The sequence below is a fragment of the Eptatretus burgeri genome, chromosome 15, assembly GCF_056783735.1.
Source record: "Eptatretus burgeri isolate ZD-2024b chromosome 15, Ebu_testis_v1, whole genome shotgun sequence".
Lineage (NCBI taxonomy): Eukaryota > Metazoa > Chordata > Myxini > Myxiniformes > Myxinidae > Eptatretus > Eptatretus burgeri.
The window spans coordinates 65,796,312-65,809,799 of record NC_140975.1 but is presented as its reverse complement, the minus strand read 5'-3'; the positions used below and the strand labels follow the sequence as shown (position 1 = coordinate 65,809,799).

At 41.8% G+C, this 13,488-nt stretch overlaps 3 protein-coding genes across 13 annotated transcripts in view; all 3 read right to left on the bottom strand.

The window, feature by feature from the left end:
- The window catches only part of LOC147012370 (general transcription factor II-I repeat domain-containing protein 2-like), a 66,667-nt gene extending 54,451 nt beyond the window's left edge, over positions 1–12,216 (bottom strand). For 2 of the 10 annotated variants that reach the window (XR_015051584.1, XR_015051585.1), the window contains exons 1-4: positions 9,618–12,216; positions 8,262–8,367; positions 4,403–4,519; positions 299–396 (exon numbers count right to left, since the gene is read on the bottom strand). Coding sequence is in view for 1 of the 10 variants with exons in the window: in XM_085856465.1 (XP_085712591.1) it covers positions 4,054–4,100; positions 4,403–4,519; positions 8,262–8,367; positions 9,618–9,734 (387 nt within the window). In the remaining 9 variants the exon portion in view is untranslated. Of the gene's footprint in view, positions 1–298; positions 397–3,770; positions 4,101–4,402; positions 4,520–6,783 lie in introns of those variants that run through there. The other 8 variants (XM_085856459.1, XM_085856460.1, XM_085856465.1 and 5 more) reach the window with 8 other exon arrangements.
- LOC147012371 (uncharacterized) lies at positions 406–1,934 on the bottom strand (the record flags this gene model as incomplete). The annotated part of the gene is made up of 1 exon (XM_085857949.1): positions 406–1,934. A coding segment is annotated over one exon (741 nt), but the record flags the coding sequence as incomplete, so codon positions are not given.
- Positions 12,217–12,502: 286 nt separating the features above from the next.
- The window catches only part of LOC147012368 (von Willebrand factor A domain-containing protein 5A-like), a 110,049-nt gene continuing 109,063 nt past the window's right edge, over positions 12,503–13,488 (bottom strand). For both annotated transcript variants that reach the window (XM_085856448.1, XM_085856449.1), the window contains one exon: positions 12,503–12,818. In XM_085856448.1, coding sequence (XP_085712574.1) covers positions 12,742–12,818 — 77 coding nt within the window. In that variant the 3' untranslated portion in view covers positions 12,503–12,741. The remainder of the gene's footprint in view (positions 12,819–13,488) is intronic.

Below are 13,488 nucleotides of genomic sequence, written 5' to 3'. Positions count from 1 at the left end.
TTCGTGTCAACACACCTGTACTCATACCCCACACAGACTGGACTTGTTCCCTCATGGATATTATTTCTTTTGATATTTGAAGTCCCACTTGCATTGTCACCGACTCACCAACCACAAGGAATTGACTGAATCACATGAGAAGTGGTCTAAAGAGCAATCTGAAAACTTACAATTTACTAACAGACTGTTTGAAGGAGAAATAGAGCCAATGCTTTGATATCAGGGCACATGTAAAATATATAAAGTTTGGCAAGTGTTACATTCCTTGAACTTTTGAACTCCCCTCACATCTTTGTACCTGAGATACACCAGCGATGGATCCAGATGTCCTTGATGCACAACTCCTTCCAGAATCACAACCGACATCACCAAGAGAAGCACAAGAACCACATCATCCTGAAACCACACCAACCTGAATTTCAGTTCAAATTACACATCATCCTTATGTTAACATGTTGTTGTTCGTCTTTCGGCTGCTCCCGTTAGGGGTCGCCACAGCGAATCATCCGTTATGATCCGCATACTGATTTGGCATAGGTTTTACGCCGGATGCCCTTCCTGATGCAACCCTGGTCACCTCTTATGACACAGGGATAAGGATTGGGTTTCGCCATGAATCCGGGCTGCCCTCCACCCTCTCTTAGCGCGGCCCAGTGCAGAGCTCCCATCCTCAAGCGATCCTCCTACCCAAGCCTCCGAGTAGCCGGATGACAGGTGCACGCCACTACGCCCGGTCCATCCTTATATTAACATGTATATCATGATCTTTCATCATCACTGGAGAGAAATCCGGAAATTACCGACAACGTACTAAACCCCCCTTCAGGACTGTGGTGGTTTCAATTGAAGACCCACCACCATTTGTAAGATAAACTTTGAGATTATCCCTGAATTCTGCTGTTAAGGAATATAACAAACAACCCTGAAATGAATAAATAAAATAAATCCGAAAATACAAATTATTTTCCACTCCACTTGTACCCTCTTTCAGGTGAGGGATGGGATCAGAGGAACCTCATTGTGTTCAGGTTATCAAACCTTCAACATTATTTAATTATCATCATGAAGAAAAACACATTAAAGAGTTCATCATCAACATTAAATTAAGTTTCTTTCATAATGTTGAAACTAAACCTTGGGATTAATTCAGGAATTTGATAAAACTATTACTGAACAGAAAACCGAGTTTAAACTTAAATAATTAACAAGTTTTTGTAGAAATTATAAATCATTAGTGGGGATTGTGAGGGACAAACAAGGTTTGTAATGAAGGGTTTAAAATGGGAATGAGGAACAGACTTCAGCTGGTTGTTGTACAGGGAGAGCTCTTTGAGTTGTGTTAGTTTATCAAACACTCCGTTAGGAAGAGATTGGAGCTGGTTGTCACTCAGATACAATGTTGTGATTTGTGTTAGTTTATCAAACACTCCGTTAGGGAGAGACTGGAGCTGGTTTTGGTACAGATACAATGTTGTGAGTTGTGTTAGTTTATCAAACACTCCGTTAGGGAGAGACTGGAGCTGGTTTTGGTACAGATACAGCTCTTTGAGTTGTGTTAGTTCATCAAACACTCCGTTAGGGAGAGATTGGAGCTGGTTGTTCCTCAGATACAATGTTGTGATTTGTGTTAGTTTATCAAACACTCCGTTAGGGAGAGACTGGAGCTGGTTTTGGTACAGATACAATGTTGTGAGTTGTGTTAGTTTATCAAACACTCCGTTAGGGAGAGACTGGAGCTGGTTTTGGTGCAGATACAATGTTGTGAGTTGTGTTAGTTTATCAAACACTCCGTTAGGGAGAGACTGGAGCTGGTTTTGGTGCAGATACAATGTTGTGAGTTGTGTTAGTTTATCAAACACTCCGTTAGGAAGAGATTGGAGCTGGTTGTTCCTCAGATACAATGTTGTGAGTTGTGTTAGTTTATCAACTGGAGTTATTGTGTAAAATTATTTTCAATGGGCACATGACCTTTGACCCATTTAACTCAATATAAAATCTGTTCATCTTTTGTATTACATTTCATACTTGTGACAAATTTGGTTGAAATCACTTCAGTGGTTCACAAGTTATCGTGGTACCGACACGAACCTGAAGGATCGCTGGACAAACAACAAGAAAACACAATGCCTCCGTCCTTCGACTGTGGGGGCAAGAAAACATTGAATAACGAACAATGAAGAATAGAAACTTTCGACATGATGTCATCCACCCCAGAATGGTTGGTGCACACCTGCACAGAAACCCCTGGTAATGAAGGTAATCGGGGAGGCCTGGGCATGGACCACGTCTCTCAGATAGGATTGTGGAATGAAACAAGGAAAAAAACGTTTAAAGAAACTGAAGGTACTTGTGTGTGTATCTGCGAGATAGGGGTGAACCTCCACACAATGAAACACTTGGAGAACTTCCTGATCAACTCTCCCGAAAAGTTGACATGTTACAGAGTTCGTATTACAAAAACTACCGACGATGTGGGCTCGTTAACGGCCAAAGTTCGTCTGGTGTGTTCTAATCAAACCTTCATGTTTCTTAACAACGATGGGGAAGGTCATATCTGAGGATTGGTGATGTACGGGGTAAGTTTAAAATGATGTTATTTACTATTAATGATGTTTGGGAGGAGGAGAGGGAGATGGGAGTTGGAGGTGTGTGGGTTTGACCCTGCGGAGTAACTGCTAAAATCTATGTGTCCGGATTCTCTCCGACATCTTTTTTATTTGTTCCTTTCACCTTTCTTTCTAATTTTTCTTTTCTTTTATTTATTGCGAGCAAATACCACCCGTCGCTTCACTGATGGGAATACTAAAGAAGGGAGGGAGAAAAAGAGAGGGAAAGAGGGAGAGAAGGGTGGGAGAGAGAGAGAGAGAGAGAGAGAGAGAGAGAGAGAGAGAGAGAGAGAGAGAGAGAGAGAGAGAGAGAGAGAGAGAGAGAGAGAGAGAGAGAGAGAGAGAGAGAGAGAGAGAGAGAGAGAGAGAGAGAGAGAGAGAGAGAGAGAGAGAGAGAGAATGACGAGGCAGAGGAGAAAGGAGAGAGGAGGAAGGGGGAGCGAGGAGGAGTGAGGGAGCGAGGATGAGTGAGGGAGCGAGGAGGGGTGGGGGAGGAGGGCAGATGTGCGGTGGAACGTTAATTCCGATTCATTATGTTTCAACGATCATTGATTCCTCAAACATTTCACATTTTTGAAACTAATTATTCTGTAATATAATTTCCTAATTTCATTAACATTTCTATCTCTTGTGAAATAATCGGGTTTTTTTGGTTCCTGAATCATTCACTAAATTTAGAAAGGAAATCAAATTTTAAAGTGATCTCGATGTTGAATTCATTTGATTGAATTTCTCTCCTTCATTCTGAGATTGAAATGGAATGGTTGCCGAAGATTTGAAATTCTGAACCAAATTAACTAGTTCTACCCCCCCATTATTCTGATTAAAAGGGTACAAGTTGAGTTGATAATTGTTTTCATTTTTAGGATTTCGTTTTCTTTATTCGATGTTGGGATGTTCGTGGTTTGATTTTGAAACAGAATCTCGTGTCCATCCCATCTGACTGAGAGGTCCTGGTGGACCTTCTCTTTAATCCACTGTAGTCCCTTTAGTTGCTGTATTCCCAGTAGGTACTGTAGCACCCTTTGATGGTTTTGCTGTCCCTGAAGTCCCTGGAGGTTTTGCTGTGATTATGCTTCGTGGGGATTTTTCATCATTTTGATTGATACAATATGGAGTTGTGGATCCATATCCAAATCGGGATGTCGGAGGACTGGAGTTTTTTTGTTGGGGGACTGAAAATTTTTCATACTGATCAGATGTGACATTACACATATGCAATTATGACATCATAACGAGGGGACCTATGACATCATAACAAAAAATTCAGTCTCATTCTCCATGAGGAGTATTTGCAATGTGCCAAGTTTCATTTATTTCCTTGGTGCGGTGTCAGAGATACTGAGGTCAAAAGTTTTTCCATTTTCCCAAAATAGCTGCCACACCACGTGACGTATGACGTCATGATTATAACATTCGACATGAGTCGTCGCACCATTTGTGAAAATTAAGTCTCAATCCAACAAGCAGTTGCAGAGAAAAAACACGAAAGTTCTGTGCAGACAAACAGAAAAAAACAGACACACAAACATGAAGAAGACGTCATGCAGAGCACGAAACTTGCAAAATCCATCAAACAAATCTGACCTCAAAAATAATTGCTGGTTGAATTCAATGACCAAATGTGAAACTACTCTTCAAATTTCAAGTGGATCTGGATGAAAATTGACAATTTTAGAAATTCGGCCGATGTTGAATTGTAAAATAATTGGTGGTGGAATTCAGTGATCTGATATATAAAACCTCTTCAAATTTCAAGTCAATCGGATGAAATTTGTGGATTTTAGAAACCTCACCGAAGTTGTTGCCCTTTGGCCGATGTTGAACCTTTGACCGTTTGACCTCAAAAACAATCGGCTTCATTTCGTATGACAAACTCCACCATGTGGTGAAGATCGGTTGAAAATTGTGATCTGGAAAGGACAAACAGAAAGACAGTCAGACAAACAGACAGACAGACAGACAGAGACTAAAAAAAATCGACGAACCAATATACTGCACTTGATAAATCTTCGACTTTGCAAGAAACAAACAAACAGATAAATGGACCCGAATGCAACACCATCTCCTCTGGTGAGGGTAAACACATAATAAATAAATCATTAAAATTAATTACTTTTTAATGTGTTACCATGAATGGGGTTGATGCATTACATATTGCTTGTGGCAGGCTTATTCAGGGGTGAGAGGCTTATTCAGGGGTGAGAGGCTTATTCAGGGGTGAGAGGCTAATTCAGGTGTGACGTCTCATTCAAGTGTGGCAGGCTTATTCAGGTGTGGCAGGCTATCCAGTTGAGTGCTCAGAAAACGAAATGGAGGCCGATTTGCTTGGGAATTTTTTGAAGAACTTCATAATGGACACTTGAGTCGCTGCCTTCATTTTCCATTTGGACACCTCCTTGTAACATTTCAGGACATTCTCAACCTTCTTCCACACCATGAAACTTCTCATGCAGTTGGGATCGTGTTCATCAAAGATGGCCATGGCTTTATCAACCAGTTTGAAACCTTTAGCCATGACCATCATTGTGAGGGTTTTAAGAGGCACAACATTCTCAGGACTTGATTCTGATTCCTATCTGATGTGCTCCTCCTCCAGAGCCAGAAAATCTTCATTGCTCAGCTCCTCCCTGTGTGAGAGAAGAAAATTCTCAACATAATCTTCGTCGACCTCCTCAAATCCCATTTGCAGGGCCATGTCCACAATCTGTTGCCTTGCTTTGCTGACTTCAGCCTCCTTGAAATCTCTGAACTCAATCACTGCCTCAGGCCAGAGTTGATGGAGATGAAGTTGATGGAGATGAAACATACATGAAGATGAAACATACATGGAGATGAAACAACATACTTGTGAATATTGCCAATAGGTCAGGTCAGGTATGGGAGCATGTGCCAGAACAGCGCGTCGCTGCGTCCACTTTCCACCGGTACTCCAGGGGCGTGTGGCTGGGCATGTGTTTCCAATAATGTCCAGTTTCATCGAGGTTGAACACCTTGCTTGATGTGTAACCTCCATCCACAATCACTGATTTGAAGACAGCTGGAAATTGTTCGGTGGCAGAATGATATGCAGCAGCAGCTTCCCAGTCAACTTGAGGTTGTGGAACAAATGGCGACTCTCGAAGAGCTCGAACCACCCATGACCGGCAGCAAAAGGCAATGGATCATTGGTATCTTTGGTTAGATCGTCATACAAACACCTCACCTTCTCTTGAATGACTATTCCAGACAAGGGCATGTTCTATTGGTTCTGATTCTCTATCCATGAGGTCAGCATCTTCTCCATTTTCTCAATAGCATCAGGAGGACATCTTGCAGTTCTGGTAAAAACGTGAGTGTAAAGTTGCCTTTGTCAAAGGAAAATTGTGTTTGTCAAGAGTTGAAGTATTTGAATCTGCGTTGAAATATATATGTGTTACTTTGATGAATCATTGACCGTAAATGGTATTTTCCTGTGCAGAAGTGCACAGTGACTGACTAATTATTGATTGAATTGTGATTGATTTTTACTGATTGATATTAGTGCATTTTAACAGTGGGTTTTAAATAAATTAAATTTTAAAGTCCTGTTGTATGTTGCTGGTTATCACCTGGTTGGTTGTCGATTGATTGAAAAGTTCAAAGTGATCATTTGTTTTGTCTGTCGTGCTTTCAAGAAACACACGTTTCGAGGTTTGGAGGCCGAACGTAACAGCGGCCAAAACTATGGCTGCAAAGCGAGCAACAAGTGGCATTGAAGAAACTGATCACGTGATGAACAAGTCAAGTCTCATTCATGGGAGGTGAAATTAAAAGTTTTCGTAGATCAGTTTAGGAGAGGTGATCACAGCATTGATATTTAAGAGAGATGGGACTTCATGATTTTACAGTGAGAACCATTCGTGATAATCGTGATAAAACCTGGAAGAGCACTCAGACATCAATGCAGCAGTGTTAATACACTCCCTTTTACCAGGATTCATGCCAAGAATTAAAGTTAAAATGGTGCAGTGTCTGAACGCGTAATTAAACCTTTTGTCATGTTGAAACAAGCGTGCAGTCGAAGCGAGTATTAACCTTGCAGAAAGGAAATATGAAAATGAATGGTCGTGCTAAGATGAACCTTACAGATTAGTGATGAGCTTTGAGTGCAGAGAGTGAGCCCTGCGGGAATTATCCCTGCAGAGTGGTATCTCACCATTTGTTTCGCCGGACCACGAGAAGGAACGAGGTGGAGGGAACGACTGTGGTGCTCTGCTGCCAAATCAAGATGTCGGCGTGCTTTGTTGGCTCTTCGTGAGCACAATGAATCCGCCAGCAGGAGTGAAGCTATACACCAGCCTGGTGCACTGGATCACTAACCAGGCCAGTGGTCATTGTGTGCTCAATGCAAAAGTTCACGATATCGTCGCTGCCTGTCTCCCACTGTGCGCCCAACACTCCACCGTTCCAAAGCTCCGTACGCTGCCAGCTGGATCTCTGATATCTACAAGATCACCTCCGTGTCGCATCTGCTTCTCCTTCTCTCGATCGCCCCTTGCTTCACCTTTTAATGGCAAACTCGGGAGGTCAATCTCGAAGTAAGGCAACGCTCTGTCTGAATCCAAAGATTGACCACAGCTCAGCCATTAACTCAGAGCGTTGTTTCCCACAAAACTTTCACCCAATTTGTTCACACTACCACATGAGTATAATGTCCCTCTTGACCAAACCATGCAACACCAGGTCATCTTCAAAGTTCTGTTGACAATCCATCTCGATGTCACGATGCCAATGTCGTCTGCCGAAATCTGTGCACGAATCCTTTGTCCCACCTTTACATCTCATTTATGTAAATCCCTGAAACTCAAGTTGCCTTTATCCCTGAATTATAAATCATGTCCAACACAAAACTTAACATTTCCAATTATATGGGTTTTATAAAGGATTTACTAATCCGTAACACTGCTGTGAGTAACCCTCTCTAAGAAGGAAGGAGCACGAACTACTTGCTCAGAATGACGTTGCGTGGTGGTAGTTGTTGTTGTTGTTGGTGTTGTTATTGGTGTTGTCATTGATTTAAATCCGCATTGTAGTGAAAACGAATTATCAGAACACAAGTTGTGTGAGGTCACTTGTACGAGCTTTATAAGTAAACAAATGTATCATATGTATTTCGTGGGCCCCCTGGAGCTTGGGCCCTGGACAAATGTCCTGTTGTTCCTTCCCTAAATGCAGCCCACCACTCATCAGGTAAGATAATTTCCTCAATTTTATGAGGTGATTGACGAAATGCCTCACAATATGACAATTACAGTGAAATATGATGTCAGTCTCATGCAAAGAATTGCTGCAGACTATCGAGCACGAATCTCGAGGGATGTTTGACCAAACATGTTCACCTCCTTCATAACAACACACCTGTACTCATACCCCACACAGACAGGACTTGTTCCCTTATGGCTAATATCTTTTGATATTTGAAGTCCCACTTGCATTGTCACCGACTCACCAACCACAACAAATTGACTGAATCACATGAGAAGTGGTCTAAAGAACAATCTGAAAACTTACAATTTACTAACAGACTGTTTGAAGGAGAAATCGAGCCAATGCTTTGATGTCAGGGCACATTATGGAAAATATATAAAGTTTGGCAAGTGTTACATTCCTTGAACTTTTGAACTCCCCTCACACCTTTGTACCTGAGATACACCAGTGATGGATCCAGATGTCCTTGATGCACAACTCCTTCCAGAATCACAACCGACATCACCAAGAGAAGCACAAGAACCACATCATCCTGAAACCACACCAACCTTAATTTCACTTCAAATTACACATCATCCTTATATTAACATGTATATCATGATCTTTCATCATCACTGGAGAGAAATCCGTAAATTTCCGACAATGTACTAAACCACCCTTCAGGACTGTGGTGGTTTCAATTGAAGACCCACCACCATTTGTAAGATAAACTTTGAGATTATCCCTGAATTCTGCTGTTAAGGAATATAACAAACAACCCTGAAATGAATAAATAAAATCAATCGTAAATACAAATTAATTTCCACTCCACTTGTTCCCTCTTACAGGTGAGGGATGGGATCAGAGGAACCTCATTGTGTTCAGGTTATCAAACCTTCAACATTATTTAATTATCATCATGAAGAAAAACACATTAAAGAGTTCATCGTCAACATTAAATTAAGTTTCTTTCATAATGTTGAAACTAAACCTTGGGATTAATTCAGGAATTTGATAAAACTATTACTGAACAGAAAACCGAGTTTAAACTTAAATAATTAACAAGTTTTTGGAGAAATTATAAATCATTAGTGGGGATTGTGAGGGATAAACAAGGTTTGTAATGAAGGGTTTAAAATGGGAATGAGGAACAGACTTCAGCTGATTTTCGTGCAGATACAGCTCTTTGAGTTTTGTTAGTTTATCAAACACTCCGTGAGGAACAGATTGGAGCTGGTTGGTGGACAGGGTGAGCACTTGGAGTTGTGTTAGTTTATCAAACACTCCGTTAGGAAGAGATTGGAGCTGGTTTTGGTGCAGATACAATGTTGTGAGTTGTGTTAGTTTATCAAACACTCCGTTAGGAAGAGATTGGAGCTGGTTTTGGTGCAGATACAATGTTGTGAGTTGTGTTAGTTTATCAAACACTCCGTTAGGAAGAGATTGGAGCTGGTTGGTACTCAGATACAATGTTGTGAGTTGTGTTAGTTTATCAAACACTCCGTTAGGAAGAGACTGGAGCTGGTTTTGGTGCAGATACAATGTTGTGAGTTGTGTTAGTTTATCAAACACTCCATGAGGGACAGATTGGAGCTGGTTGGTACTCAGATACAATGTTGTGAGTTGTGTTAGTTTATCAATTGGAGTTATTGTGTGTAAAATTATTTTCAATGGGCACATGACCTTTGACCCATTTAACTCAATATCAAATCTGTTCATGTTTTGCAATACATTCTATACTTGTGACAAATTTGGTTGAAATCACTTCAGTGGTTCACAAGTTATCGTGGTACCGACACGAACCTGAAGGATCGCTGGACGGACAACCAGAAAACACAATGCCTCCGGCCTTCGACTGTGGAGGCAAGAAAACATTGAATAACGAACAATGAAGAATACAAACTTTCGACTTGATGTCATCCACCCCAGAATGGTTGGTGCACACCTGCACAGAAACCCCTGGTAATGAAGGTAATCGGGGAGGCCTGGACATGGACCACGTCTCTCAGATAGGATTGTGGAATGAAACAAGGAAAAAAACGTTTAAAGAAACTGAAGGTACTTGTGTGTGTATCTGCGAGATAGGGGTGAACCTCCACACAATGAAACACTTGGAGAACTTCCTGATCAACTCTCCCGAAAAGTTGACATGTTACAGAGTTCGTATTACAAAAACTACCGACGATGTGGGCTCGTTAACGGCCAAAGTTCGTCTGGTGTGTTCTAACCAAACCTTCATGTTTCTTAACAACGATGGGGAAGGTAATATCTTGGGATTGGTGATGTACGGGGTAAGTTTAAAATGATGTTATTTACTATTAATGATGTTTGGGAGGAGGAGAGGGGGATGGGAGTGGGAGGTGGATGGGTTTGACCCTGGGGAGTAACTGCTGAAATGTATCTGCCCGGATTCTCTCCGACATCTTTTTTCTTTGTTCCTTTCACCTTTCTTTCAAATTTTTATTTTCTTTCTTTATTTTATTTTATTTTATTTACTGCAAGCAAATACCACCCGTCGCTTCACTGATGGGAATACTAAAGAAGGGAAGGAGAAAAAGAGAGGGAAAGAGGGAGAGAAGGGTGGGGGAGAGAGAGAGCAGGGAGAGTGAAGAGGTGGAGGAGAAAGGAGAGAGGAGGAAGGGGGGTGGAGGAGGGGTGGGGGGAGGAGGGAAGATGTGCGGTGGAGCGTTAATTACGATTCATTATGTTTCAACGATCCTCCTCAAACAAACATTTCACATTTTTGAGATTAATTATTCTGAAATATAATTTCCTAATTTAATTCACATTTCTATCTCTTGTGAAAAAAATCGACTTTTTTTGGTTCCTGAATCATTCACTAAATTTAGAAAGAAAATCAAATGTAAAAGTGATCTCAACCGAGAATTCATTTGATAGAATTTCTCTCCTTCATTCTGAGAATGAAATAGAATGGTTGTCGAAGATTTGAAATGCTGAACCAAATTAACTTGTTCTTCCCCCATTATTCTGATTAAAAGGGTACAAGTTGAGTTGATAATTGTTTGCATTTTTAGGATTTAATTTTCCTTATTCAATGTTGGGATGTTTGTGGTTTGATTTTGAAACATAATCTCGTGTCCATTCCATCTGACTAAGAGGTCCAGGTGGACCTTCTCTTTAATCCACTGTAGTCCCTTTAGCCGCTGTGGTCCCTGTAGGTACTGGAGCACACTTTGATGGTTTTGCTGTCCCTGTAGGTTTTGCTGTCATTCTGCTTCATGGGGATTTTTCATCATTTTGATTGATACAACATGGAGTTCTGGATCCATATCCAAATCGGGATGTTGTGGGACTGGAGTTTTTTTGTTCTGAAAACAGGACGTTTCAGAAGATCTTAAAAAGATGAGGGCCTTTCGGATCGTGAGGATAACATGGAGTGGTACAATGGCCCTCATTCCTGGAGGTATGTGTTACAAGGGTCATTATATAGATACAAGCATGTTGAACGTGTAGATCTCTAACAAATCTGGACAAACTCTGTTGGCACTCAGTTTTAAACAAGAAACCTAGCAGGGAAATTGTTATTACTGGTAACAATGTTTCTCCAGCTGCCACTTCCCCTACCTCTGGTCTCCACACTCACCTTACAGGTGTTTATCACCACATCGCACAAAAACTGTACCCACCTCTGAAGAGGGCCACAGTGGTGATGGCATCATATGGAGGGGTTGAAGTGACATTCGTCAGAGCAAAACAGCACCAACGATGAAGGGTTAATCCCCGAAACATCAGCTTCTCCTCATTTTACATGGCGGTTAGCATTCCTCGATCAACATCCTGTTAAATTCATCCATTCTTCTCCCTGTCCTGTGATGCAGATTGACACTAGGCCTTCACCAGCAAGACTAGTTCTTCATTCACAATTCACAATTTTTTTTGAGAAATAAAGGCATTTATTATTCATACACCTTTGTCTTTAAATCTGTTAACAGAGGTAATCATGTCGGTGACAGAATTATGGTGATGTTCCCCACTTCAAATGCACAATAACTACTTATTACTTCCCTGGTGCAAACGGGCTTGTCGAATGGTTCCACCAACAACTTAAAAATCCTCACTCAAAACACAGGCAGATCCACATCGGAGGACCGGTAGTGCTTTTGGGCATTCGTGCCGCAGTGAAAGCCATCGGGGTCGCAGTACAGCCAAGTTAGTTTTTCGATCAACACTTCGCCTTCCTGGGCAATTAGTTACCCCGACTAACATTCCACCAGTTTGGTTATAGCTCCGACGAGGTTCAAACCGAGGCTCGACCATTCAGTGGTGAGTGTGCTTACCTCTCAGCTTTCCTACCAGCCATGCTTGTATTTGGATATGACCTGATGTACTTGGATGGATGGACGTTTGAGGAACAGAGAGGATGGACGTTTTTCTTCGAGACAAAGTGCATCGAGAAAGATTGTGCCATCACCAAGTTTGTGCGTGTCCTCTACAGCCTTGAGGCTGTTATGTTAAGGGACCACATTCAAGAGGGGGAATGAAAAATATAGAACAAACAAAAAGGGTGGAAGGAATGGGGGAGAGGTTGTGGGGGATTGGAGGCACAAAAAGGATTTTTTTTTCTTCTCATGCATCATACTCTTGGAGGAGCTTGTGCAGTTTTGTTTGCTGCTGTGTTGGTTCAACTCGTCCAAAAGCCTCATCTCCGGAGGGAAAGGACAAAATCGTACGAAGACATTTGGTGAATTTTGTTGCATCATCCTCAACCAACAAAGGAAACCACAAATCAATGCAAGAACCCTAAAACCCAACATTCAGAAATAAATGTTTTTGGATATAACAATACGACATGCTTCTACAACAAGTTAAACAAAAATGGTTCAAGGAATTATTGTGAGAGAATACAAGCCGTTAAATGTTCCCAAAGCAATTGAAGGCACGAATGATGGTCCACGTGCGATATAACCTATTGTAAATCCTTGTGGTCCACAGAGGTGTTGAGAAGTTTGTTTGCTTCAGCCACCCAGTTCACAATGTCCATACCTGAAGGAAAACAAAATGTCAGAGTAAGTCGTCTTGTTACACCTGACACAGAGGAGGCAGCGTATGTGATTATGGACAGCATAGCTCGGGAAAAGATTGTATGGTGTAAAACCTCCTGTACAGATGAGGCCTTGTGAGGAATTGGGCACAGAAGCACAAGGGACAACGCTTCACATTTCAAAGGGACCATCATGAACTGTTTTGGCGAGCGGTGGGACACTGGAGCACGTGGCACTGCTCACCGGAAGTGGTAACCAAAGACGGCCCGCCATGTATGGAAGGTAGGCCAGAGGACCTGCCGTGCAGAAGGGCAGGGCCTCTGTGGAAAAAAAGTGCGGAGAGTCCCAGAGCTAATGAGGGCTATGTCCAAGCATGCGTGAGAAGCCAGGAGTGGGATTTCTGTCTCCCTCATTGACTCTCTTGCTCTCTTCATCAACGGGACAGGAGGACTGCCCTGAGGAGACGTGGAAGCCGCCTCACAATCCTTCACCTCCACTGCTTCGCTCATGACACCCTTTCTGTTCTCGAGCTGCACATTCTCAGCTTCGTACCTGTTAAGTCCACACCTGTTTTCCCCTCATTATAGTGAATCATTTTCCGTGGTGCCAAGAGGGGTTAGGTTTATTTATTTCATTTTATTGTACATAAGCTGCATGTTCCCTTCTCTCTG